Source organism: Gossypium hirsutum, chromosome D07, assembly GCF_007990345.1.
Source record: "Gossypium hirsutum isolate 1008001.06 chromosome D07, Gossypium_hirsutum_v2.1, whole genome shotgun sequence".
Classification (NCBI taxonomy): Eukaryota; Viridiplantae; Streptophyta; class Magnoliopsida; order Malvales; family Malvaceae; genus Gossypium; species Gossypium hirsutum.
The window spans coordinates 3,631,704-3,658,667 of record NC_053443.1 but is presented as its reverse complement, the minus strand read 5'-3'; the positions used below and the strand labels follow the sequence as shown (position 1 = coordinate 3,658,667).

The following is a 26,964-nucleotide window of genomic DNA, read 5'->3' as shown; positions in this document are numbered from 1 at the left end:
TAGGGAAGGAAGGTGTGGATCTATTCATCCCAGCAGGCAAGATGTTTTTGAAGGTGCTGCATCATCATTTCCATCTGCTGCTCCCATGACAGGCAAGTGATAATGTTGAAGAATTTCCATGTGACTTGCGCATGTTTCCTGGTTTTCTCCTCTAGATTATATAGTTTAATACTTCCTTTTCGCAAAACAGATCCTGATTTCGTCTTTTAGTTTGAATTACAAATTCGGCTTGATTCAGCTGTTTGAGTCCATCCGATTAAACTTATTTATCTAATAAAATAAAATTGAACTTCCCTGCTTTACTTGAAATTCAGTTATTTATGCTCCAATTTGAGTACAAGACAGTTACTACACAACATCCCACATTGGAACAACAATATTACTGTATTAGCATTGCCTACTTCGATATAATGGCTTTAGATGTGAGGAATTCCCCAATAAATGGCTTGAGCACCAAACACTCGAGCATGCTAGGCTAAATGTTTCAAATTTTCTTCAACGAGTTCGATACACCGATACAAAACCAACTCAAGTGGATTCAGAGCACATACGGTGTCAACTGCATGTTGATCAATATCATTCTTATTCGCTGCTGCAATGCCTCCCACAAGCATTCGTAGAGGTAGGAGCCATTCATTATATGCCTTCTGCAAATTGTTCTTGGACTGCAATCCAGTGTAGTTGGTTTTTTCTGTTCCATTTGCCACCAGTCAAAACATAAAAGAGCTATATTATGGTAACTCCAACAGCTTACACAGTAAATATCAAACCATAAAATGGACAAATCTTAAATCTTTTGACAGACTAGGATCTCAGTTTTGGGACCGAGAGCTATAAGAATAGCATTTATTGCAACAACAATCAGATTTCATTGTTTAAATCATATAGCATTGCTAGTAGTTTGCTGATAAGATGGAGAAAGCTGCAATTAGTGAATGTGTAGTAATTATTTAAAAATCAAACTGCACGGCCACTACTCAAATGGCTACGTAAAGAGGCTAAACTTGGTAACATGGAGATGCTATCTTAATACGAAGACAAGAAATGCACTACAAGCAAGAAGAGAAGCCTTAAGTTCTCAACTTCAATAAACCAGTAACTTATGCTTTACCTGCTGCTTCTGTCATCAATACAAATCTGTACAGGTTAAGGGCAGATAGAACCTACAGAACATCATAAGAAACTGTTAAACACAGCAAATGCCAAGAGACAAAAGAAATAGCACAATCCAAGCAAGATAACAACACAAATAACCATTCAAATGCTCTAAGCAATATATATCAAATAATTTAAACATAAACAAGCAAAAGATGCAAAGAAATACAGCATCACTATTGTCAGGAAGGATTGGTGGCCCTCCAGTGTCAGGCCTCAAAACTGACTCAACCAATTCAAGGATGCTTGTACTCCAAAATAAAGTGCTTTGACAGGTTTTACTGTCAGCCTCTAAGGCTTCATTTTTCTGTAGTGATGTTCTCAGGATACGCTCTCTGTGCATTTCCCCTCTAACAAGATCAAGAAGAATTGCAACCTACATATAATTATAGGAAACCACTTTAGTTAATATATCCTCAACTAGAATTACATCAAACTATAGAGCATGTACAATGGATTTTACCATAGAGGAAGAGTCACTATTTTTAATTAGAGCTTTTAAAATGTCAAATCTCTGAGAATTTGGAATATCACCCAAAACCTGATAGTTGTAACAAATCAGTAAGGATTTGTAGATACTGAAAATGTGAACTTGGTAAAATAATACATATTTCAATAATCAAACATATTTATAATTGACTGATCAAGGAACTACAATATATAAAAACCTCACCCTTTTAAGTGCTTCGAAGGCATTTTTCCTTAGCACTGTATCTGATGCATATATGATAATCATTGTAAGTGCCTGCAAGATTCATTTTGGCCATCAGACTGATAGAAAGCAAGAGAGTGTAAAAGGGATGTATAAAAACAAGAATGAATGAGACTACCTGCAAAGAAGAAAAAAGGCTAGTCATGTAAAGAGAGCAATCATTATGCCCTAACTTATTGGAGATATCTCCACTTGTTATATAAAGCAAGAAATCGACAGTGTATCTCTTAAATTCCCATGGAAGATCAATAGATGCAAATACGTGCTTTAACATGGCAACTGCTTGCCATCTTTTTGTCGGGTTATTTTGAAGTTCTGTCTTAATAGCACCAAAATCAAACTTTGCAGCTTGAGCAAATTCATCATGCTTTTGTGCCCAAACCACTGTATCAATAAACAAAAATCTATGCAGGTTAAAGAAACAGATCGCGTTTTCTATGGCTGATTATGAAGAAATTTGTGTCTGCAAAACACAAACCTGAAAGTGATGCACCAAGATAAATATGGGATGAAAAGCTCGAACAATCTTCTTCATCCTCTGTGCAACTCATGATTATGAATTAAATTATAAATGTTAGACATGTTGAGAACAAAAAAAGTTGGAGACCTTATGTAATCTTGTAATTGTTCAGAAAACAACAATTATGATGGAATAAATATAGCAACTAATGAACTTTACCTCCAATAACAATGTGAGACATTGTGTCAACACTATATCCAGTTATCAAACCAAGGCCAGATATACCAGAATAAGGAAGGATGCTTGCCAGTCGCAATGCAAAGTGAAGATAATTACGGCTAACTGAAACCAATGCCTGCACATTATGGGGGTATTTTAAGAACAACCAGCATACATAAATCCCAAAAGTAAAATAAATGTTAATATGGATAATTAAACAACTAAATTAGAAGTTAGGTTCAACATAAAAGCACCGACCAAGATTTGCAAGACATATAGACCAAGTAGAGCTCGAAGCTTTTCATTTTCTCCATCCTCCTGTTACAAGGAATCACAAGGAATTATCTGATTCTAATTAGAGAATGAGGTCAATAATCTCAAAATTAGCCTACAAAGAAGTCGAGCATCACATACCAATTTTCTACAAACTGTTTGTATAGAGAGAGCATTTACAACAATTCTCTCAAACAAAGTCTCCAGTTCTGTATCTTCATAGTCTGATTCGGTAGAAATGGCTTTGACAACTTTAACAACAACTGGCACTGCAACTTTAATTTGTTCAAAATGGCGCCTCTGAAGGGAAATAAACACTGAAAAAATAAAATAACATTCATCAAATATTCAAAAAAATAATTCATAGAGTAACAAAGAACAAGTTTAAAATTTGAAGATGAACAAGGTTAATTACCATCTGAAAGTCCACTTATAAGAGGACAAACATATGTAGCAGCTTGAACTGTCTTATTTGGAGAATCTAATGCCTAATACATTAAAATTAAAAAATTAACAAATAGTTATGATTATCAATTACTAGAAAATAAATTACTGACCTCGCAAAGAATCGGAAGCATGTCACGAGGACTACATTTTTCTATAAATCGATGAATAATATTATCAGAAATCTCCCAACACTGAGGCGAAACTCCTGCAAATTTTGAAGCTGACTTTGGCAACTCAAAAGAAAGAGCATCAATATTCTCCTGAGCAAATAATCCATAGATTTTACAATTAAGCTTAACAAAAAAAAAAGAGAAGAAACTATTAATTATTAATTAATAAATACATTAATCGACCTGATTTAGAGAAGGCGAGCACAAAAATTCATAAATTCCAGAGAGAATTTTGAATGCATTCTCCTTTGCACCTGGCTCTAGCTCTGAAATGGAAGCGTCTGACACGGAATCGAGAAAGTTGATGAGCTTTGACACTGAGGTTTGAGATTGACTAAAGTTTCCACCGCTTATCGACTACAAAAAGAAGTGCCAACATTAACATTTTATCGGTAATGTAACTCTTTTGAGGTTGTTTAAAGGAGGAAAATGTGAGGTAGGCTTTATTGCTTACCTTGGAGCATGAAGTTAGCAGTTGATGGAGTTGAAGGAGAGTATTAGCAGAAGAAGATCCGTCAATCGGTGTCTTCTCCGCAGACATGGTATCTTCAAACGTCTCTGCTAAGAGACTCCCTGAGTTTGATTGCTACAAAAGCAAAACCGTTGATGCTACTGGGCTCTGTTCTTCATTACCCGGACTCGGCAATATAGGGTGCCGTACCCGAGTCGACACGATCCGACACGGGATATGGGTCAGATCCGGAAAAAACCAGCTGACACGGCGGTGGGTGAAAACTGAGATGAGAAGCGAAAGAAAAAAAAAACCTGATTTGCAGAGACGAGAGAGAAGATACGGGTGATAGTAGGAGGAAGATGAAGATCGAAGAAAGAGAGAAGATTCAAATAAATGAATAATAAGAGGTAAACTACATAAATGACTATTAGTAAATTTCTTTTTGGGTCACTTGACTTTTAAAATTTACAAAATGGTCATTCGAGCTATATTTTTGTTTTTTTAGTCCAAGATGTATTTTGCGGTTTTCACACATAAAATTTAATGTCATTTTGAGACTAAAAATTAAACGAACAAAAAAAAACCATGGCAGCTTCACCAGTTCTTTCTGTTTCTATCACCGGCGGCACCATCTAACCCTTTTCTTCCATGACAGCTTCACTGATTCTTTTTGGGCTCTTCTGTTTTCCATTGCCCTCCTCAGCAAGGATTTGAGTTGAATCAATTGATGATCTCTCTTTCTCATCTCCTCCTCAATTGTCATTCTTGTATAGTCGGAAGATAAGAGTTGAACCTGTTAATTTGTGAGTCGATATGAATCAGTTAAACTGAGCTAAAAATATTAGTTGAACTAATGGTCTCTATTTTAATATTTATAAATTTTTAATAATTTTAAATAAATAAAGAAAAAAAATTTTGTTACATGGTCATTTTTAATTGATCATTTTTAAAAAGAAAAAATAAATTTAACATTTTAGCTAATGACAGAAATGTCAACTTGGAGAAAAATAGTTTTGGTACTAATTTTTACTAAAAAATTGTTTAGGAAATTACATAGTTTAAGTTGGGTTAAGCCTTTTTTTTTTAATAGTCTTAATAGTTTCACTAAATGTTTTACTAACATAGATACTAATTTGAGAAAAACAAATAGTTTAGATATAACTTGGGACAAAAAAAAAACAGTTTAAGTGTCAAGATGGGAAAATGAGTATAGTTTAGGTACTAATTTGTGAGCTAATCATATAATATATACTAGAAATTTTATCACACATATATATGTATGTGGAAATCATGTATGTAGAATATAGATGTGTGTATAAAAATAACATATAAAAAATAATGAAACGTATGGTTTGAAACTAATTAATAATAATACATTAAATGAATGCAATTGTTCATAAAGTTGTTAGGATCAATCTCATGATAGTGTCGACTTAATTTGTGACATTAATTTAATCAACAACATTATTAATACTAATATATCTATCACACACGTATCCGTGTGAAAATATGTATTTTAAATACATATGTGCTCAATCAATAACATTATCAATTCATACAATTGATGAAGGTAATAAAATATGCTTAATACAATTAAAATATAAATATTTTATTAAAATAGAGCTTTGGTTCAATGGTAAAGTTAGTTTTTTTTTATTGCTATGTAAATGATATAGGTTTAATCTAATCACATATAAAAAATTTTATTGATTTTAAATTAAAAGGTTAAAATATCCTTGAATAATATGAGTTATTTTAATTACAAAATGACATTTTTATAATTTTCTTAATTGAATTGATGTTTTGTTAATTCGTGACAACTCAATCTAGGGTTTAAATATAATTGATGGAGATAATAAAATATTCATAATAAAATAAAAATGTATAAAAAATCAAAATAAATGTTTGGTTAAGTGGTAAATATAATGTTTTTAGCAATGTGATGGGTGTAGGTTCAAATCTCTTTATTGTTTTTTATACTACTAATAAAATCTCTGAATAAGTTAATCAGACAACAATTCGATTAGAGAAATTATAAAACGACGGTCCATGTTTAATATAAAATTATATTATATACGTATAGTGAGGTTTGAACACATGTCAATTGCATTAAAAATCTTTTAAATTTATCACTCAACCAAAGTTTAGTTTTAATTTAATCATACATTTTAATTTTATTATGCACATTTCTTACCACCATCAACTGTATATCTATTTATACTTACAATTAATAAAATCATTTATTGAGTTGGTATCACAACTCAATCGAGCACCACCTTAATTAGGAAAATTACGAAAATGACCTTTCATGTTTAAAATAAAATATATTATTTAATAATGTTTTAATCTTTTTATTCTTTAAAAAAACCAATAAAAATTTACATATTATCCTATACGAACCGGACTACTAATTTGGTCATAAACCAAATTATATTTTAATAATTGTGTTGTAAGTATGGAATTTTGATGTATAATATGTAAAATAATTATTTTGAGCTTACAATAATTTTACTACTTTTTATGAATTATTATAATTATGCATATAATATATTACTTATTGATATGTAGATGTAATATTAAGAGAAATTATCATTTTATGAGAATTGAGATTAAAAAATACAAAATAATTTAATGAACTCAACGAAACTCGAAATTACAATCCCATTTCTCAATCTGATTCTTACTGGGCCACTCACCCTCACTGGAACGATTGGAATGCTCCTAATCTGAAACGCCCAACTCCACTCTACTATCGCTACGCTCCGATCTCACAAAAAATGGAACCCGATGTAAGCATCGAGACCTCCTGCATGATCCGGATCGCCGTCCTTCCAATCGGCGATGTACCTTCTACTCTCCTTCGGGACTACCACTCCATGCTACTGCGTCATCGCACCATCCCTCTCTCCACCATCAGCTCCTTCTACACGGAGCATCAGAAATCCCCTTTCGCTCACCAGCCTTGGGAAACCGGCTCGCTCCGGTTCAAATTTGTGTTGGGCGGTGCGCCGCCCAGCCCATGGGAAGATTTCCAGCCTCATCGCAAGATCCTCGGCGTAATTGGCATCTGCCACTGTCCTTCCTCGCCAGATCTTGATCTCGTCATCGATCAATTCAATGCCGCCTGGAGAGGTTACTCTTCTGTTCTCGTTCAACGCTGCTTCGCCTTTTCTCCTGGCGATTCTCAAGTGAGTTATCTGAATTGGGGTTTTCGTTTACTTAATTATACCTTACACTTTTAAGTTCTAATTACTGGTAATTTGCTGAAGGAATGATGTGATTTGTGTTTCTCAAACCTTTCATTTTTCGTGATAAACTAGAACAAAATCGAGCTGTTAGTGATTCCGTGGTCCACTTTTGTTTTCTGTTGCAGCTGGAAGACACTAAGAAGAGAGAAAACTTGGTTTTGTTTCCTCCTTCAGACCGTTCAGCGCAGGAACTTCACTTACAGACAATGATGCAGGATATCTCTGCTTCATTATTGATGGAATTCGAGAAGTGGGTTCTTCAAGCAGAATCAGCTGGAACTATTTTGAAGACGCCTTTGGATTCTCAAGCAACTCTTAGCTCTGAGGAGGTTTATGTTTAGGTGTCCTAGGCATTTGAATCTGTGCGTTTATTTGTTGTTTGTTAGCATGGCTTGGGAACTTTCTACTTACTGAGTTTGTTTTGATAAAAATAATAATGCAGGTGATCAAGGCCAAAAAACGGAGACTTGCTCGTGCACAGAAGACAATAGGGGATTACTGTTTGTTGGCAGGATCACCTGTCGATGCAAATGCTCATTATTCAACTGCGCTTGAACTCGCAAGGTTGACTGCTGACTACTTCTGGTATGCTGGGGCATTGGAGGGTAGCGTTTGTGCCTTATTGGTAATTGTGGCCTCTGAACCAAACTCATCTGCTATTTGCAATATTTGTATGAGCCCTTAAACATGATTGGCTTATTTAAAATTTATAGATGTGCATGAATAGAAACTAATGGATAAGGTTGGTTGCTCTGTTTCTGAAATTCATCATACAATTGTTTGCTCTCTCAAAAAAGTCACTATTAGGAAGTGTGTTTTCAAGTTCAGCTCCTACAATTTTTCAAAGAGGGATAAGTGAGGAATGTCTCTAAATTCTGTAAGTCAGTATTGGTACTGCGACTCATGTCCAGTGATCATCTTTAGTTGAGGTTTATCATATTTGAATTGATGATGGTTTATTTCCCAATTGAGGGTTTATTGCATGTGTAGGGACCAATTTTTCGTCCTTCATTGCTTCTCTATTTTCTATTTTTCACCAGGGTGGGTGGGGATGGGGTTCAGATGTGTTTGCATGTTACTGGCAAGTTTGCAGGTGATAATATAGAGCAAACATCTATGAATATGATTTCTTCTTCTACCATGTATTTATTTGTTTTTCTTGTCATCAGGTTGATCGAATGGGCCAGAAGGATATAGCTATAGAAGATGAGGTTAGGTATCGCTATAATAGTGTCATTGTGCATTATAGGAAATCCTTCATTCAAGAGAATGCTCAGAGGTACATGTCCATTTATTCCTCTCATTTCAGTTACAAATATTTCTAGAATGCTTGTTCTTTATGTTGTAGCCTTTTTATGATGTACCTTAACTTTTTTCAGTCTAATCTTATGAACTGCTGAAAAAAGTATTTAATTTATGAACATTTTTTTATTTTAAAAAAAGTAAAGTTTTCTGTCCGTCTTTAACCTTTTGAATACTAACAGTTTTAATTTTTTAAATGCAGAGTTTCACCGCTTACCTTTGAACTGGAAGCTACTTTGAAATTGGCCAGGTTTCTATGCAGGTATATATCAATGCTTAATGCCATTATCATCTCATCGGGCTTGCTTGTAAACAGAACGAGAACTAGTTTCCTCAATACTTGTTACAATTATATTTTTCTGTATATTGACAATTTGGATGTATCATTATCATTTTCCTCTTATTTACTCTTGTCTGTGGTGTTCCTTAAGAAGACATAAGATAGAGGCACTTTTAAGTCTGATCCTGTCTAAATTCCTAGATCTTGTCATGGTTTCTAAGTTAAACTCTGTTTGAAATGCTTAAATGTTTTCTTAATGAAAATTTTTTGAACCTTTTTCTGGTTTATTATAGGAGAGAACTGGCTAAGGAGGTTGCAGAGTTGTTAACCAGTGCTGCCGATGGTGCAAAGTCTTTGATTGATGCGAGCGACAAACTCATATTATTTGTTGAAATAGCTCGTTTATTTGGTACTCTTGGTTATCAACGAAAAGCTGCCTTTTTCTCAAGGCAGGTAGCTCAGTTGTATCTACAACAAGAAAATAGGTTTGCTGCTATTAGTGCCATGCAAGTGTTGGCAATGACCACAAAAGCATATCGTGTTCAGAGTAGAACATCCATCTCAAAACAGTCTCTTTCCGATGTGAGTATAGAAGAATGGAGGAAATTATGTAGCACACATTTTATATGTTAATAATAACATTTTATAAAGTTAACGCTGTCTAATTGACATTGTTCTCTCTTTGTAAAGTGTCATACTATAACAACCTGTGCTACTGTTTCTTTTATTGAAGGAAACTGAAACAGGTCATGTTGATAGTGGAAAAATGCATCATCAATCGGTAGTTTCACTGTTTGAGTCTCAATGGAGCACCTTGCAGATGGTTGTGCTGAGAGAGATATTACTATCTGCTGTTCGTGCAGGAGATCCTCTTGCTGCCTGGAGTGCAGCAGCAAGGCTACTAAGATCTTATTACCCTCTAATCACACCTGCTGGGCAAAATGGCCTTGCTAGGGCGTTGACAAATTCAGCTGAAAGGTTGCCGTCGGGAACTCGATGTGCTGACCCTGCCTTACCCTTCATAAGGTTTGTCTCACTGTTTTAAAATCATCTAGATTTTGTAGGAGAAATTTATTTCCTTACTCCAGCTGTCAGTTCCTGGGATGCTATGTAGTCTCTTTAATTTTTGCTTAGGCATTTTGCATGGTTTCCCCTTCTGTCAAGATGTTCTTTTACTAAAATCAAAGAAACCGTTAACTACAACTTTCTTTAATACCTTGGTATTCCGAAATGTTCATGGTTGTATATAAATGCAGGTTATACTCATTTCCTCTTCATCCCTCGCAAATGGATATTGTAAAACGCAATCCAGCAAGAGAAGATTGGTGGGCAGGATCTGCTCCTTCAGGACCTTTTATCTATACACCATTCAGCAAGGGAGAGTCAAATGATAATAGCAAGCAAGAGTTGATTTGGATTGTTGGTGAACCTGTCCAGGTCTTTGTGGAGTTAGCTAACCCTTGTGGGTTTGATTTAAGTGTTGACAGCATCTATCTCTCGGTGCAATCAGGGAATTTTGATGCTTTTCCCCTTAGTGTGGATCTCCCACCTAATTCTTCCCAGGTGATCACATTGTCTGGAATCCCAACATCTATTGGGCCAGTGGTGATTCGAGGATGCACTGTTCACTGTTTCGGTGTAATTACCAAACACCGTTTTAAGGATGTCGATAATTTGCTTCTTGGAGCAGCACAAGGACTTGTTCTTTCTGACCCTTTCCGTTGTTGTGGTTCACCAAGACTGAGAAGTGTATCTGTACCGAGTATTTCTGTAATACCTCCATTGCCATTATTAGTGTCACATGTTGTAGGTGGTGATGGTGCCATCATTCTATATGAAGGTGAAATTCGAGATGTATGGATAAACCTAGCTAATGCTGGCACGGTTCCAATTGAGCAGGTGCACATTTCACTGTCTGGAAAAAACCAAGATTCTGTAATCTCAATTGCTTATGAAAATTTAAAATCTGCTCTCCCATTGAAACCGGGAGCAGAAGTAACCATACCTGTGACCTTGAAAGGTTGGCGACTTTTCTTGGGTGAGAGTGATACTGCAGCTGGTAAGAATGCATTTGGAAGCATGGGTAGAACTTTGAAGGATGGAAGCAGCCCCTCATTGTTGATCCATTATGCAGGTATTTGTTGTAAAATTCATATGGCGCAGCTATTCAATGTCTCGCATAATATTCACTCACATATCTTTCTTGTTCCGTTATATTTTCAATAAGCATTTTACATATTAACTGCAATAAATTGTGGGATTTTTGGGTTTCAAAAATACCTTCTAGGGATACCTGTTGTACTGTTGGACCAGATCAATTGATAATTAATGACTTTCCTTATAAGGTTAAAGTGCCAGCTGCTATGATACATATCAAGGTCCATCTGCAGTAAATCATACACGGTTATAATTAAAAAAAAAAAAAAAACTGTAGTACTTTCTGAGTCGTCTCTTCTAAGTGATTTTTAGAACTGATAATTTAGTTTGTGTATTAAGGTGGAAGTATATCCATTTAGTTCAACCCTTTAAGGAATGAAAATTGGCAAAATTTTGTTCCGAGTTTCAAGAACTTAATCACTGGAGCAGGTGTTGCCACGTTTGGATGCTTTACATAACAAAGGTCATGCAACTTCGATGACCAGTACCTTCTCTATTACAATTATTATTGAATTGCATGTAACTATGGCATTGAACTCTCTGAAAGATCTTTATCCACTAAGCCTTGCTTAAATTCATCATTCTCTTCTCAGGGCCACTAGGAGATGCTCAAGATATTGAAACAAACAAATCCTCTGTGCCCCGGGAAGGCGTCTCATTGTTCCATTACAAATCTGTGTTCTGCAAGGTTTGTCTTTTGTGAAAGCTCGTCTGCTTTCTATGGAGATTCCTGCACATGTCGGTGAGAGTCCTTCCAGTTTAGCTAACATGGATAGCAAGCCTTTTGGTGAAGCTGTTGGCTATAGTAAGATTGACAGATTGGTGAAGATTGATCCCTTTAGAGGAAGCTGGGGATTACGTTTTCTTGAACTAGAGTTGTCTAATCCAACTGATGTTGTATTTGATATTAGTGTCTCTGTTCAATTGGAAAAGTCAGGCAATGAGGACAACCTTTCTGTTGACTGTGCTGCTGAATATGGTTATCCTAAAACACGAATTGACAGGGACCATTTTGCAAGGGTATTAATACCACTAGAGCATTTTAAGTTACCTTTTCTTGATGGTTCAATTTTTTCGAAGGATTTGCAGTCTGATGGGTCTACTGCTGGTAGAAATTCTAATTTTTCAGAAAGGAATACAAAGGCTGAACTAAATGCTTCCATTAAGAACCTTATTTCCAGAATTAAAGTCCAGTGGCAATCAGGACGCAACAGCTCTGGAGAACTGAATTGCAAGGATGCTATACAGGCTGCTCTTCAGTCTTCTGTCATGGATGTGCTATTGCCAGATCCCCTGACTTTTGGCTTCAGGCTTGCTAGAAATGGTTCTGAAAATGCTGCGAAACTTGATTTACAAAAAGAATCTGATACAAGTATCCAGCACATTGCATCAAAGAATTCTGTAATTGCGCATGATATGACTCCCTTTGAAGTCCTGGTCAGGAATAACACCAAGGAAACCATCAAGATGAATCTTAGTGTTACATGCCGAGATGTAGCTGGAGCAAATTCTATTGAGGGCGAAAAGGCTACCGTCATATGGGCTGGTTAGTTCCTTCTATTTTATGTATGGTATATCATTCTGTGGCAGTTCCATAATGTATTGATTTTCTTTACATGGCTATAATTTGTTATCAGGTGTTCTAAGTGGAATCACCATGGAAGTTCCTCCACTTGAAGAAACCAAACATGGTTTCTCCTTGTACTTTCTTGTCCCAGGTGAGTACACCTTGGTTGCAGCTGCTGTAATTGATGATGCCAATGACGTTTTAAGAGCTAGAGCAAAAAGTGAATCATCTGATGAGCCTATTTTCTGTCGGGGTCCTCCGTTCCATGTCCATGTCAATGGGACTGCATGATCAAATATTCCTCACACACAAAGTAAACATTGTGCTTAGTTTTACTTCTTTGACCGTTTCCCAAACCTACATCCCCTTCCACTCCAATACAAAAAAATTCTTTGGTCTGCTCTACAAAAACTAGGGATTTAGTAGTGCATATAAATCAAGATAATATGCTTTGTTTTGAGATGATTGCTTATTATTATCTATCTATTTGGACGTGTTGTGATTGGTGTTATACATTTGTATGTATATGATGTTCCCGTTCCAATTCCTTGTTTGCTTAATCCTCAGAATATGGTTTACAAGTAATGGCATCCATTATATGGTGGGGGAACTCTTATCTAAGTTGTAATCAATATCTATCACTTAAAATTTTTTTAAAATTACCTTTTATTAGTATTTACGTATGTACTACAACTATGGTTTTACCCACATTATGGGTCTTAGAATCTACTTATATATGAAAGTCCTTGGTTCACAAGTTGGATGATTGGGTGCATCAAGAGTTCGCGTAATAAAGCATTATAATGAAATTAACAAGGGAAGTTTTTTTTAAAATCTATTAAAGGACCCATCTGTTCTTTTCCATGTTATTTGTTAACGAAGTAAGTTTTTTTTAATAGTAATTTTTGCACTATGAGGAAAAAGTTTATTTAACATATATGTTTTAAAATAGTTAGACATAAAACATGTGAAAAAAAACTAAAGTGTTTTTCAGTACTAGATTAAAGCTAAAATGTAAAATTGTAACAAAAACAGATTCTCGAACTTTGTTACATCAAATTATTTGTAATTTCTTAGGTATCAATCATTATGGAATTTTTTTTTAAATAAGAAGGGTTAGAGATTGTTGAATTAAAATCTGAGGTAAACAACAAATGGGTTATGGAGAAGTGCAGAGTGGGGAATGGGGTCTGATTCTCCCATTTGGGAAAGGAAGAAAGGAATCACTGTGGTTGAAAATGAACCCTTCAAACAAATGTGAAATTCGTGTGTCTACATGATTCAAACACCTATGGAAACTGATAGGGACTGACAAGACTCAATAATAACAAAATCTCCAACAACTTACAAGTTTATTTATACTTTAAGAAATACCATGTTTAACTATGAATTACTGTATCGTATCCCCTACCTTTCTTTTATGTTGAATATATAAAAATAAATCTTAAATTCTGATAAGTAATTTAGTTTCAAGATTCAAAGTTCCAACATTTCTTCTAGTGTTTCCTAGTTACTCTTGTTGTAGGGAGATCAATCTTGCTTAGAGTTGCTCATGGGATCAGTTAGATACAGAGGTTTTGAACCAAAAAGTAAAACTCATTTAGAAAATGAGTCGAGTCCGGGCCCGACCTGAATTTACAATAAAAATATCCCTTGTTATTTTGCTGTTGTTTTCTCACTTTTTGCTATCATTTTACTGCTATATTGCTACTATTTTGTTATTAATATTTAGATATTGTATATGATTTGTTTTATTCTTAATTTTGCTACTATTTTAGAAGCATTTGCTTGTTAAGTTGCATTTATGTTAGTGCTATTTAAGTATAAATACTTATTTTATTTTATTTTCAATTTTTTGAAAAATATTTATTTTAATATTTTTAGTGTATTTGGTGTATGATATTTAAAAAAAATTATATAAAAAAATTAATACGACCAGGTGGAACTAGATCCAGGTTTTAACTTTTTATCCAGGTCGACCTTGAGTAAAAATTTAAACCAATTTTTCGAACGGACCTGAATCCAAATCTGTCGCACAAAAGAGATAAAAAAAACTATGAATATTGTGTGATTAGTTTCATCGGTGTCAAAAATATGGAATTTAAGCAGGCAAGAGAAGATTGAATCAAAATAATTCCTTTTTTTTTTTAAAGTAAAGCTATATTTCTATCTGAGGTTAATATGAATGGCATATCAAATGCACTAAACGGGTTATATGATAACTCTGGTGTGAAAGTAGGCCAACATTTCTATTGGGAAATAGCAGGTTTCCAAGTCCATGCCCAAGTACTTATTACTTCTTGGGTTGTAATTGCTATCTTATTAGGTTCCGCCGTTATCAATGTTTGGTATCCACAAACCATTCCAACCGCTGGTCAAAATTTCTTCGAATATGTTCTTGAATTCATTCGAGACTTAAGCAAAACTCAGATTGGAGAAGAATATGGTCCATGAGTTCCCTTTATTGGAACCATGTTTCTATTTATTTTTGTTTGTAATTGGTCTGGTGCTCTGTTACCTTGGAAAATCATACAATTACTTCATGGAGAGTTAGCCGCACCCACGAATGATATAAATACTACTGTTGCTTTAGCTTTACTTACGTCAGTAGCATATTTTTATGCGGGTCTTTCAAAAAAAAAGAACTGAGGTATTTCTATAAATATATTCAACCGAGCCTAAAATTTTGTTAATACTTAATCCAACCCATGAAAAACACTAACCTTGCTATCATTGCATAGTGCAAAAGGTAATCAAGAACATGTTTTAATTCATGACTCATGATGTAGACCGTGAATGACAATTCTTTGATTACAACATTCATCGTATTTAAACTCTTGAGGCTTGATAAAAAATTATTTATTGTTTACGGTTTGAGGAACACTCACTTACTTTTCTAAGGTTTGACTGAAATTTTCTTTTTATTTAATTTTTTTACTTTTATATTTTAATTATTTTTTTTCATTAAAACCTTTTAAATATTTTACCCTTACAAAACCATGCTTGACAAGTGTCAACTATGTAAGATTAATGTAAGACTGATGGATGATAACTCTATGCTAAGGGCTAGTTCTTCATTGCTTAAAAAAAACATTTCTGATTCCAAAAACATTTCTGGAAGAAAAGCTGTGCAGAACAAACTGTTTTTGGCCGAAATTTTTAACTTTTCAGAGGTGTTTTTCAAAAGCACTTCTAAAAAGGAGAAGCTAAAAATTTTAGTTTTTTTTCTCCCAAAAATACTTTTGGTGCTTAATTATTTTTTCACCCCTCCAATAATATAGTACTTTTCTTTTTTTTTTCTTGGTGCTTAATTACAAATGTGTTAAATCATTAATTAAAAAATATTTTTTAAAATACTAATTACAAATATTTAATGGTTATATTTAAATATTTAAACTATAGTTTATATATTTTAATTAAATTTTATAAATAATTAATATTTATTGCTTAAAAATATTTAAGATTTATATTTCATATATTAAAATATTAACAACAAGTTATAATAATTTTTTTATATTACATTTTATTTCTCAAAAACACTTTTTGACAGCAATGCTAAACACTCAAATTTTAAACTAAAATTTTCAAAAACACTTCTCGGGAAAACTGACTTCCGAGAGAGCTGCTTTCGCCTCGGTAATTACCTAACGAGAGAGAGCCGATGCCAAAGTCGCCCTTTACGCGAGGGAACGCCGGACAGACTTACCTCTGCTAATTACGTTTTATATAAAAGTACTTTTTCACAGCATTATCAAAAGCATTGTCAAATTAGCCTTAAAATAGGAGAACCAGAGGCTTTTGAAAATTCTTGAAGAAAAACAGTTTTTCCTTTGAAAAAAAATCCAAACTCAAGTGAAGTTGTGAAGGAGTTAACTGCAACTCAAGACTATTTTGAAGAAGATGGGTTCTAAGAATGAGAGGTTGGGAGAAGAGAACATGGATGTGGAAGTCAAGGGTATGTCGACAATTTCCCCAACTGTGTTTTTCAAAGCAAAAGAGATTGTTGAGAAGCCAAAAAGTTCCGAGAAGGTTGTTGCTCATGCTAATGAGAAGTCCCAGAAGTTCAAAGGAAGAGTGGTGTGCCACTATTGTGGAATTGCAGGGCATACTTGGCCTAAATGTTACAAGTTGCTAAAGGATCTCGGAAGAAATCATCCAATTGTACCTCAAGTAGCAACTCAAGTTACCTTGATAGACAGCAGAAACATAAATTTGTCTTTAGTGGAAAAGACAAAAAGTGTTGTTTGGTTGCTCACCATTCCTTGCATAATGACTGGAAATAGGGGATGTCTTAAGGATTTTCAAGAAAACCATGAAGGTAGTGTGACTTTTGGTGATGACAAAAAGGGTAGGATACTTGGCAAGTGAGTGCTAAATGTAGATGGTATGCCTAAACTTAAGAATGTGTTCCTTGTAGAAGATTTAAAGGCCAATTTGATTAGCATAAATCAACTTTTTGACCAAGGCATGTTGGTGAATTTTACCAAAGAAAGTTACAAGGTGACCAACCAATCTAGTATATTGATCATGGAGGGTGCAAGGTCATTTGATAATCGCTATAGTTTGGTGGAACCTCCCACTTGTAATTGAGCTAGCTCTTTAGATCTTGAACTATGGCATGAACAACTTGGCCACATACATTTCAAAGGGTTATAGAGATTGGTGAGGTTCTATGCTATTTGAGGACTACCAAAATTAGGAATAACAATTCCCAATTTTTGTGGTGAGTCTTTGAAGAAGAAAAAACAACGTGAGTTAAATCCTCAGTTGCAACTTATCCAAAAAGTTGATCTTTAGAACTTCTGCACATGGATTTTATAGCACCAATGCTGGCAGAGAGCTTGGGAGGTAAATGTTAAGTTTATGTATGTGTAGTTGACTACTCCAAGTATACTTGGGGTTAATTTCCTACATGAAAAGTTTGACCTTTTTTATGCTTTTAAGAAACTATGTAAAAGGCTGATGAATGAAATTAGGAAAATTGCTTAGATTAAGAGCAATCGTGAGAGAGAATATGAGAATAATGAATTTTCGGGATTCTATGGTCAAGTAAGTATCTTACATGAGTTTTCTACTTGAAAAACTCCACGGTAAAATGGGTTAAATGGAAGAATAAGACATCCAAGATGTGTCTCGAGTCATGTTTAATGGAAAGAGAATTTCTCACAAGTGATTCATCCCGTAATCAAAGAAATGATCTAGGATCTTACTTCTTTTCCCCATTAAATTGTATATTTACCCATATTTATTTATCGGCTTCTTAATATTAAATTTCAACCATTCTCTATTAGAGAATATATTCTCCTGTGATTTGATCCATACCTATGAAAGAGTTTTAAGTAATATATACTCTAAGGGTGAGTTTGGATGGGCGGTGCGTTTACCTGCGGTTAGTGTAAAAACAGCGGTGGCGGTGAGATTAGATACTGTAGCGATACTGTAGCGTGAGACAAAAAGTAAGCTAAACGCACCGCACCGCACCCAATTGCCCATCCAAACCCACACTAACATTCTAAGGATGATAACCTCAGAGAGAATGGCCATCAACATGATAAAAAATCAACTCATTTACACTAAACTAAGACACTCGTACAATTCCAACACTAACAAATACTCTCAACTATACTTTCCCCAACAAGATTGACTAATTCCAAAAATAAATTACCCAAACCATGCCTCCTACTCCCACCCACCACCCAATCAAATACAACTCAACTGAACCCCAGTTATCCAAATGTCTCTTATCCAGTTGCCAAATCTTAAAGCCAAAGAAACCCATTGACTACACCGTCGATGACACTTCTTCCCTCACACCTACAACGTATAAGTAAGCCCTAAAACACCCTTTATACTGTTGTTATGAAAGCCCTAAAGAATTTTTTGTTATGAAAGCTTTGATTTTTTTTTCTTGTTAGGCTCGGGAGATTATATGAAAAAACAAAAAGGAAAAACAACTATAATTTTTTAGAATTATATTTTTAGATTTTAAAGGTATTTTCATTTTTTTTCTTATTTTCTCATTTTATGAAAAAAAACTACAATTTTCAAAAAATTTATTGAAAATACCCAAAAAAAAACTTTTAATTTTAATTTTTTTATGTGCATTTTATTGAAAACACGTATAAGTTGAAGCATATTAGTTGGGCATTCATCGTTTCCAAGAATAGTTTGAATTCAAATTATCATTGTACAAAAAAAAACAAGTAAAAATCAAATTGATTAAAGTTATAAATGTTGAGATTGAAAAAGTCATTTTACCTTTTTATAATTGTCATAACATCAATTTCTAAGCCAGACTTTTGACTATAGGCTTCACTGTTGATAATGTTTCTTATAAGGAATTCTTGATGAATATGTTCTTATGAAACAACCACTAAGATTTAAGGATTCAAATAATCAAAATCATGTTTTTCGATTTACTAAAACAAATTATGGGTTCAAGCAAACTCCTCAACAATGGTATAAGAAACTCACAAAAGTTTTTTTCCAAATGAGATTTCATCGGTCTCAATTAGATGCCTCCTTGTTTATCTTTCATATTCATGGTAACTATTTGGATTATGTTGATGACATTGTCATCACTGGTAACAGTCCGATTCTTTTTTGTAATCTCATTTCATCTTTAGAAAGTTTCCTATCAAAGATCTCAGTGAATTAAATTTCTTTTAGGGTATCGAAATCATTCCTATTTTTTATGATTTAATTTTATCACAATGAAATTATGTTTGTGATGTTCTTCAAAATACGAGTATGCATGAAATTAAACGTGATCCGGCTCTCATGAGCTCCAACCAAGTTTTGTCCATCAATGATGGCATTGCACCTGTTGCTGGGGCTGAGTTCGGACGAGCTCTTGGAAAATTACAATACTTATCATTCACAAAGCCAAACATTTGTTGATCAGTGAATAAGTTACCCAAATTCATGCACTATCCTTCACATTGGATTGCTTTCCTACTTGCAAGCAACAACCTTTGGTCTCTATATCTCTAAACAATGTGATTCTAATCTTTACATGTATAACAATGTCGATTGGGCTAGTGACCTAAACGATCGCATCTCAGCCGCAGGATACATTCTTTTCCATGGTCTCACTCCCATCAACTGGTCTTCAATAAAAAAAGAAAAAGCACTGTTGCGAGATCTTCTATCGAGGCAGAGTATCGAGTTGTTGCTGTAGCTGCTTATGAAACTTAGCGAGATCTTATGTGCGCTGTCAACATCCTGTTTTACACAGCAAAATGAAGCACTTAAAAAGTCGACATACACTTTCACTATTACTGCTATAAATTTCTACAAAAACATCACACGAATCATAAATGAATAATCTCATCTTAGTCATATAAAACACAAATGAAAAATATTCGACAATAAGTCTCTAAATTCATAATGAATTAATATGGTTTCACCCACACTTGCATTCTGTCTCGAATTATAGAGTAAAATTTTTAAAATTAAAATACGTACTTAATCTCTATACATGTTGTACATTTAGAATTCAGTTTTCTACTTCTATTTTTAAGAATTAATTAGTACGTTTACTTTTGTAAATCTAAAACGTAGGTCAAACTGTTACGATAAAATTCTTCTCTCAAACTCATTGGTGTGACATTAGAAATTAAAAGTATATATTCATTTGGTGTGACATTAGAAATTAAAAGTATATATTCATTTGATAGTCATGTAACATAAAAACAATATTGAAAATATTGATTAAGATATTTTCTTAAAAACACTTATTTGAACTCGTCATGAAAACATTGATTAAAATATCTCTCAAAAAGTTTATCAATTAAATTAAGATAAATTAGAAAATTTTGAAATAATTTGAGATTAAAAATATGATCCGATAGAATTAAAACATGATACACTCTTCAACGTGTGAATCAATCACTTTATAATATAATTTAAAGATAAAATAACAAATGAAGTGATAAAATATATTTATCTTTATACAATTACTATGTAAGTTATATAAATAACGCTTGAAAAGAAAAAAAATTTACTTTTTATATATAGTCTGCTACCCTAGCAAGCCTTTGTCTGCCGCCACTGCCAAGAGTTTTTTAGGTTTTTCGTTCTGCTTTGTTTCTATCGTTACTCTGCTTTTAGTCATCTGTGATATGTATAGGCTTTTCTTCTTGAAATAAGACCTGTGTTTAACGAAGGCTGGGAGTTTTTTTTTTTCACCTGCAAAGAATGGAGAATGTGTTAGGCCAACTGTCAATTAATGATGAAGAAGAGGAAATCATCCACATACCAATAGATCTAAACAGGGAAAACAGGGGCGAAATCTTTCAATTAGTAGGATGTTTTCTCACAGCAAGCACGATCCACTTTCCTGCAATGAAAAGTACAATGGCAAATCTGTGGCATCCGGTTAAGGGAGTACGAATCTGTGATCTGGAGAAAAAAGGTATCTGTTTCAGTTTTTTCATGCAATGGATATGAATAGGGTTTTGAAAGGCTCACCTTGGACTTTCAACAATCATCTGTTGGTACTATACAAATTGGAATTGGGGGAAGATCCTCTACAGATCCCTCTAGTTCTGACACCTTTTTGGGTCCAGATTTATAACATTCCTACTGGTCTCTTTTCTGATATTCTGGCTGTCCAGTTAGGAAATTTCTTGGGAAATTTCATGGAGCATGATGTCTCTTCATTGGGAAAAGGGAATAGGAATTTTATGAGAATTAGAGTACAGATCGACATAAGGCGTCCTTTGAAAAGGAGGAAGAAAATTTCTTTTGGTGGAAAATGTTCATACGTCAATTTTAAATATGAGCGCTTATCTTTATTTTGTTTCTATTGTGGAAGACTTGGGCACAATGACTCGTTTTGTGAGGAAAGAATGAACCTTGGGAGTGGAAATTGCTGAAATGGGTTGGGACTTGTCTCTTCGAGCCCAATCACGAAGGTCATTAACAATGAAAAGCATTTGGCTACGGGAGAAAAAAGATGGGGATAGTGGAGGCATTAATGCAGAATCTGGAAATCTCAGAAAGGTACAAGAGTCCTCGGGGTGGATGATAAGATACGGAGAAAATGTTGATCCAGTCCTTGGATTTAATTTGACGGGAGGTTCACTTCACGCAGAACGAGGCAAGGAGAACTTAATTCCTATTGCGATGGAACAGGATCTAGAAGATGTTGCTCTAGTCGGGAAGGAAGGAAAAAAGAGGCCCAGGGGGGAAACTGAAGATATAATAGGAAAAGAAGAACTGAGAAATGTACTGGAAATAGGAGAATGGTGGAAAGTAATCATTTATTATCGGCGGCTGCCAAATGGCAAGCCGACCGGCAACAATGAAAATTCTGAGTTGGAACGTCCGTGGATTGGAGAGTCTATGGACATTTCGAAGGCTTCAGCATTCGCTGAGGACTTATAATCCCCAAATTGTCTTCTTTATGGAGACTAAGCTTTGCAGGAAACGAACGGAAAGAACTAGAAGAAGATGCAGATTTTGGAATGGCATTGATGTTGATTCGGAGGGTTCTAGAGGAGATTGTGCCTAGCTTGGCGAAATAACATCAATGTTACGCTAAAGAATTTCTCAAAAAGACACATTGATGTGGAAGTGGAGGATGAAGAAAAGGATAGGAAATGGCGATTTACGGGTTTTTACGGAACTCCATATGCGCAAGATAGAGTTGATTCATGGTCTACTTTGAAAAATCTTCATAGAGAGGAAGATACCCCTTGGCTGGTTTGTAGGGATTTCAATGAAATACTGTTTGATTTTGAAAAGAAGGGAGGTTTACCAAGAGAGGAAAAAAGAATGGAATTGTTTAGAGAAGCGTTAGACTTTTGTCAGCTTGCTGATGTGGGATACTCTGGTAGATGGTTCACCTGGGAGAGAGGAAACTTACCAGAAACGAACATCCAAGAGCGCCTAGATAGGGGTGTTGCTAATACAAGTTGGATCTTCATGTTCCCTGAGGTAAGAGTTGAACACTTGGTTCACTCTTTTTCTGATTATTGTCCTATTTTTGTCAACACAAATAAGGAAGAAAAATGGGAAAAAATGAATAAATTTAAATTTGAAGCCTGGTGGATTATGGCGACTCATTTGCTGATGAAGCTAAGCGTATATGGGGGATGGCATATGGAGATTTCCTGCAGAACAGGGAAATGTTTCGAAAAGGGCTCATTAAAAGGACGAAACAGGTGCAAAGGAAAAAACAGGGAAGGAAAAAATTTCTCACAGCCAAACTGTCAACTTTGATAGAAACTGAAAGGGATGATTCCAACTTAGCTGAGATGATTGATACGAAGATCCAACTTAATTTTGAAATTGAAAAGGATAAAGCTTATTGGGAACAGCGAGCTAGACTAAATTGGTTAAAACTTGGAGACAGAAATACAACCTTCTTCCATAGTCAGGCAACGCAAAGGAAGAAAATGAATGTGATAATCAGACTACAGAATAAAAACGGTCAGGAAACGAATGATAGCCAGGAGATGAAGCATATTGCACAATCATATTTTGAAGAATTGTTCTCGTCAGAAAATCAAACAAATTATGAGCGTATACTGTCCGGAATTGATCGGTGTAACTCGGATGATGATAACAGGAAACTCAATGCAAAATACACAAAAGAAGAAGGGAGGCTTTATTTGAAATGCACCCCACGAAGGAACCTGGGGAAGACGATTTTCCTGCTCTTTTTTATCAAAAATGTAGGCATTTTATAGGAGAAGTGGCTGGTTTTTGTCTACACTTTCTTAATGGCGAAATGGAGGTCAGTCAAATAAACTTAACTCATATTGTTCTTATCCCAAAAATCAAAAACCCCTCCAATATGACCCATTTTAGGCCCCTATTAGTTTATGCAATGTTATTTATAAAATCATGGCAAAAGCGATAGCAAACAGATTTAGAGGAGTTATTGATAAATGTATTGACAGCGCACAAAGTACTATCTTACCAGGCAGACTAATTTCTGATAATATTCCTGATAATATTCTGTTGGCCTATGAGTTATTGCACACTCTTAAACAGAGAAGAATGGGGAAAAATGGATATATAGTTGTTAAGCTTGACACGAGCAAAGCTTATGACAGAGTGGAATGGAGATTTATCAAGGAAGTAATACTGCGGATAGGTTTTGAGCAGAATTGTGTTGCATCTATCATGAATTGCATGTCCACAGTTTCATATCAAGTTGTGGTGAATGGAGGTATTGGAAGAATTTTTCGTCCAACAAGGGGACTTCGACAGGTTGATTCTTTGAGTCCGTTTCTATTCCTAATATGTGCTGAAGGACTATACAGTCTAATGAGATTGAATGCTAGAGAAGGTCTTCTAAAAAGAGTAAAGGCAAGCAGAACTGGTCCGCAGGTAACTCACTTACTATTTGCGGATGATTGCATTCTATTTGGAGAAGCGACGAGAAAAGGTACGTTAGCACTTAAGGAGATTCTCAGAGAGTATAAGAGATGTTCAGGTTAATGTGTGAATTTTGCTAAATCCACTGTCTTTTTTAGCAAAAATACGCTCGAGGAAGAAAAACATTCAACCGCCAATTTATTGGGAGTTCAAAGTTCAGATGAGCCAGAAAGATACCTGGGTTTGCCAAATATGATAGGTAGGAAAAAGAAGCAATCTTTTCAGACTTTAAAAGACAGATTGAAACAGCAGGTTGAAAATTGGAGCACTCGTTTTTTATCGCAAGGGGGAAAAGAGATTTATTAAAGCAGTGTTGCAAGCCATACCGACATACTCAATGGCGTGTTTTTTACTCCCAAAATCATTATGCGAGGACTTGGAGGGTATTGTTGCGAGATTTTGGTGGCAAAAGAATCGAGGAAAAAAGGGAATCCATTGGTGTTCTTGGAAAAACCTTTGCTTTTTAAAGGAAAATAGTGGGTTGGGGTTTCGAAATTTTAATCAGTTTAACATTGCGTTGTTAGCAAAACAGGGCTGGCGTTTGTTTAATAATCCAAATTCACTTTTAGCTAGAGTGCTTAAAGCTAAATATTACCCAAGGTCTAGCTTTCTTAATTCACAGTTAGGAAACCTACCATCGCTTACCTGGAGAAGCATTTGGGCAGCAAAAAGACTCCTTCTAAATGGTCTCACCTGGAGAGTTGGAAGAGGGGATTCAATATCTATCTGGAATGACCGTTGGATACCAGGTATGGAACCGGAGATGTGGCAAAATAGAAGAGAAAATGGGGAGTTAGTTATGGTTTCTGATCTTATTGATAATATTAACAAGTAGTGGAAGACAGAGTTAATTATGAATACCTTTCGAAAGGAAATCGCTCATAAGATACTGCAGATTCCTATTGTGAGCACGGATTGTGATGACATGAAAGTATGGAAAGGGTAACTGTCCGGAGAATATACAGTCAGAAGTGCCTACAAACAATTACAAGAAGCTAGCTTGGATCCTAGTAATTATTTATTACAGACTGATACCAAAGATTTCTACAGGAAATTATGGAGTTTACAGTTACCAACAAAAATCCTAATTCTCGTATGGCGAATATCTTGGAACTACATCCCTTCACTTGTTAACTTCAGACAAAAGAGAGTGACCACTACTGCAAGGTGTCCACGTGGTTGTTCTGAAGAAGAAGACAGCTTTCATGTGTTCAGACAATGTCCTGTAAGCATGGATGCATGGATTAGTCTCAATATGGCATGGGTAACAGACATACAGATCAGAATACATGGTCATGGCTCACTTGGGTATTCAGTAGAGGAACAAAGGAGCAGATCCGTATTTTTTGTTGCACCTTATGGGTTATCTGGAGCTCGAGAAATCAGATGCTCCATGAAAGGAAGAGTTCATCAGGAAGGGAACTAACTATTAAAGTACAGAGTTACTTAGGAGAGCTTGAAGTTGTGCGAGAAAGAAAAATTACCACCACGACTGGTAGATTCGAACACAGAGAAGAGGTACTAGGGGAGTCCATACAGTTTGACGCAGCTTTCAACACCAACAACTCCAGATCAGCATCAGGAATGGTAGCCATGGGTCAAAATGGGGAAATCGTAGTCTCTAAGTCCACTCTTCACTCCAACGTTTCCTCTCCGTTTGTAGCAGAAGCATTGGCATGTTTAGAAGCAACCAGATTATGCATTAGATTGGGCTTTAACTCAGTCACGGTAATGGGGGATTCGAAAACAATAATCAACAAGTGCAAAGTAGGGGTCAGAGATAAATCGGTTCTAAGTGCGATCATGATTGATATTCAGAACAACAAAAATCGATTCCAAAACATTGTTTTTCGATTCATACAAAGAACAGAGACTGGTAAGGCGCATGACTTGGCGAAAGAGGCACTAAGAAAAGGGGAAGGGAGTTACCTGGTGGAAGAGACGAGAGAAGATCTGGGCTCAGGAGAAAGATGGCCACGAAATCCTGATTGAAAGAATTTGATGGAATGGAAATGAAACGGCAAGAGATAGCTAAAGCAGACATTTTTAATGCTATCATCTGAAAAGCCTGGTGCTTTGGAAATGAAAAGATGAAAAATAATGGAGGCCAGGCTGGTTGAGTTGACTGGGAAATGACGTTTTGATTTATGTTTTTTTAGGCTTTATTTTCTGTTTTTACTTATTTGGGCTTGTAGCCTACGTTTTATTTTTGTTTATTTTTTTATCCAGCCCAGCACTGTTGGGATTTTGTTCTTGAACTTTTATATTTCAAGCTTTTAATAATAGCCCAGTCGATTATTCAAAATAAAAAATAAAAAAATAACGCTTGAAAAGAATTAAATTATGTCAAAAATTAAATATTGAGATAAAATTTTAAATTTGAGCGAATTATAAGAATTAAAATTAAAATTTGGTCATTATTTTATAATAATAATAATAAGTAAACGGATCAAAATTAAAATTGGACTATCATCTTATAATATAAAGAGAGAACAACAGAACATGTGTCGCTCGATATCATATTATGTTAAAAATTAAATATAAAGATTAAAACTCAAATTTGGAAGTAATATAAAAATTGTAAATAAAATTTAATCATTTATTTAATGTCAGCAAAAAAAAAAGCTTCGTGGTGGGTGTGCCACTTGTCAATGAAAAGAAAGTCACACTTACTTGGTGAAAAATAAAATTATATGATAAATATATATATATAAAACATTGACACAAATAACAAATGATGATTTAGTTGGTCAAAAACTCAAAATGCTAAAAATTATAAAAGTTTTAGTTTAAATCTAAAAACGTGTACATATTTTTCTATTTTTATATAAAATATATATTAAAAATAATATTGTTAGAAGTTGTGTAACCCGAATCTCGTCATTTGTTGATGAAATAAATATAATGGCAAAATAAGAGATCTATGGGGGGCGAAAAGCAAAAGGTTTTTCAACCCTTAAATAAATATAGTTGAAGCTCCTCTTATACCATTTGTTTTTCAACATTAGTGGATTTCTCTTCTTCTATTCATGATTTTTTCCAAAAGGGTTTTTCACATAAAATCTCTATGTGTGTGTGTGTTTTTTTTTTCTTATTGTTTTGCAATCGTTTTACTGTCATTATCAATAT

At 34.7% G+C, this 26,964-nt stretch overlaps 4 protein-coding genes and 1 pseudogene across 4 annotated transcripts; 4 read left to right on the top strand and 1 right to left on the bottom strand.

Annotated features, from left to right (window-relative positions):
* Nucleotides 1-298: 298 nt before the first annotated feature.
* Nucleotides 299-4,280, bottom strand: LOC121219251 (aberrant root formation protein 4). Its single transcript, XM_041097093.1, has 14 exons — nt 3,891-4,280; nt 3,620-3,793; nt 3,377-3,526; nt 3,235-3,307; nt 2,961-3,136; nt 2,805-2,864; nt 2,547-2,682; nt 2,346-2,405; nt 1,986-2,251; nt 1,829-1,900; nt 1,619-1,696; nt 1,325-1,531; nt 1,112-1,163; nt 299-691 (listed from the first exon to the last, which is right to left on the bottom strand). Exons 1-14 carry the CDS (start codon nt 3,975-3,977, stop codon nt 471-473), a joined length of 1,812 nt encoding a protein of 603 aa, XP_040953027.1. The 5' UTR covers nt 3,978-4,280; the 3' UTR covers nt 299-470.
* Nucleotides 4,281-6,500: 2,220 nt separating this feature from the next.
* On the top strand, nt 6,501-12,955 carry LOC107953757 (trafficking protein particle complex II-specific subunit 120 homolog). Its single transcript, XM_016889153.2, is given in 11 exon segments — nt 6,501-7,078; nt 7,264-7,467; nt 7,581-7,763; nt 8,308-8,417; nt 8,643-8,702; nt 9,014-9,302; nt 9,454-9,746; nt 9,977-10,854; nt 11,471-11,499; nt 11,502-12,423; nt 12,515-12,955. Coding segments are annotated over 11 exon segments (3,600 nt in total). The 5' UTR covers nt 6,501-6,667; the 3' UTR covers nt 12,736-12,955.
* A 1,655-nt stretch (nt 12,956-14,610) lies between these two features.
* Nucleotides 14,611-15,137, top strand: LOC121219478 (ATP synthase subunit a, chloroplastic-like; annotated as a pseudogene).
* Nucleotides 15,138-23,298: 8,161 nt separating this feature from the next.
* Nucleotides 23,299-24,670, top strand: LOC121219477 (uncharacterized). Its single transcript, XM_041097726.1, has 3 exons — nt 23,299-23,845; nt 23,934-24,016; nt 24,368-24,670. The coding sequence occupies exons 1-3, from the start codon at nt 23,299-23,301 to the stop codon at nt 24,668-24,670; spliced, it is 933 nt and encodes a 310-aa protein (XP_040953660.1).
* Nucleotides 24,671-25,080: 410 nt separating this feature from the next.
* On the top strand, nt 25,081-26,133 carry LOC121219250 (uncharacterized). Its single transcript, XM_041097092.1, has 2 exons — nt 25,081-25,511; nt 25,765-26,133. The coding sequence occupies exons 1-2, from the start codon at nt 25,096-25,098 to the stop codon at nt 25,835-25,837; spliced, it is 489 nt and encodes a 162-aa protein (XP_040953026.1). The 5' UTR covers nt 25,081-25,095; the 3' UTR covers nt 25,838-26,133.
* The last annotated feature ends 831 nt before the right edge of the window (nt 26,134-26,964 follow it).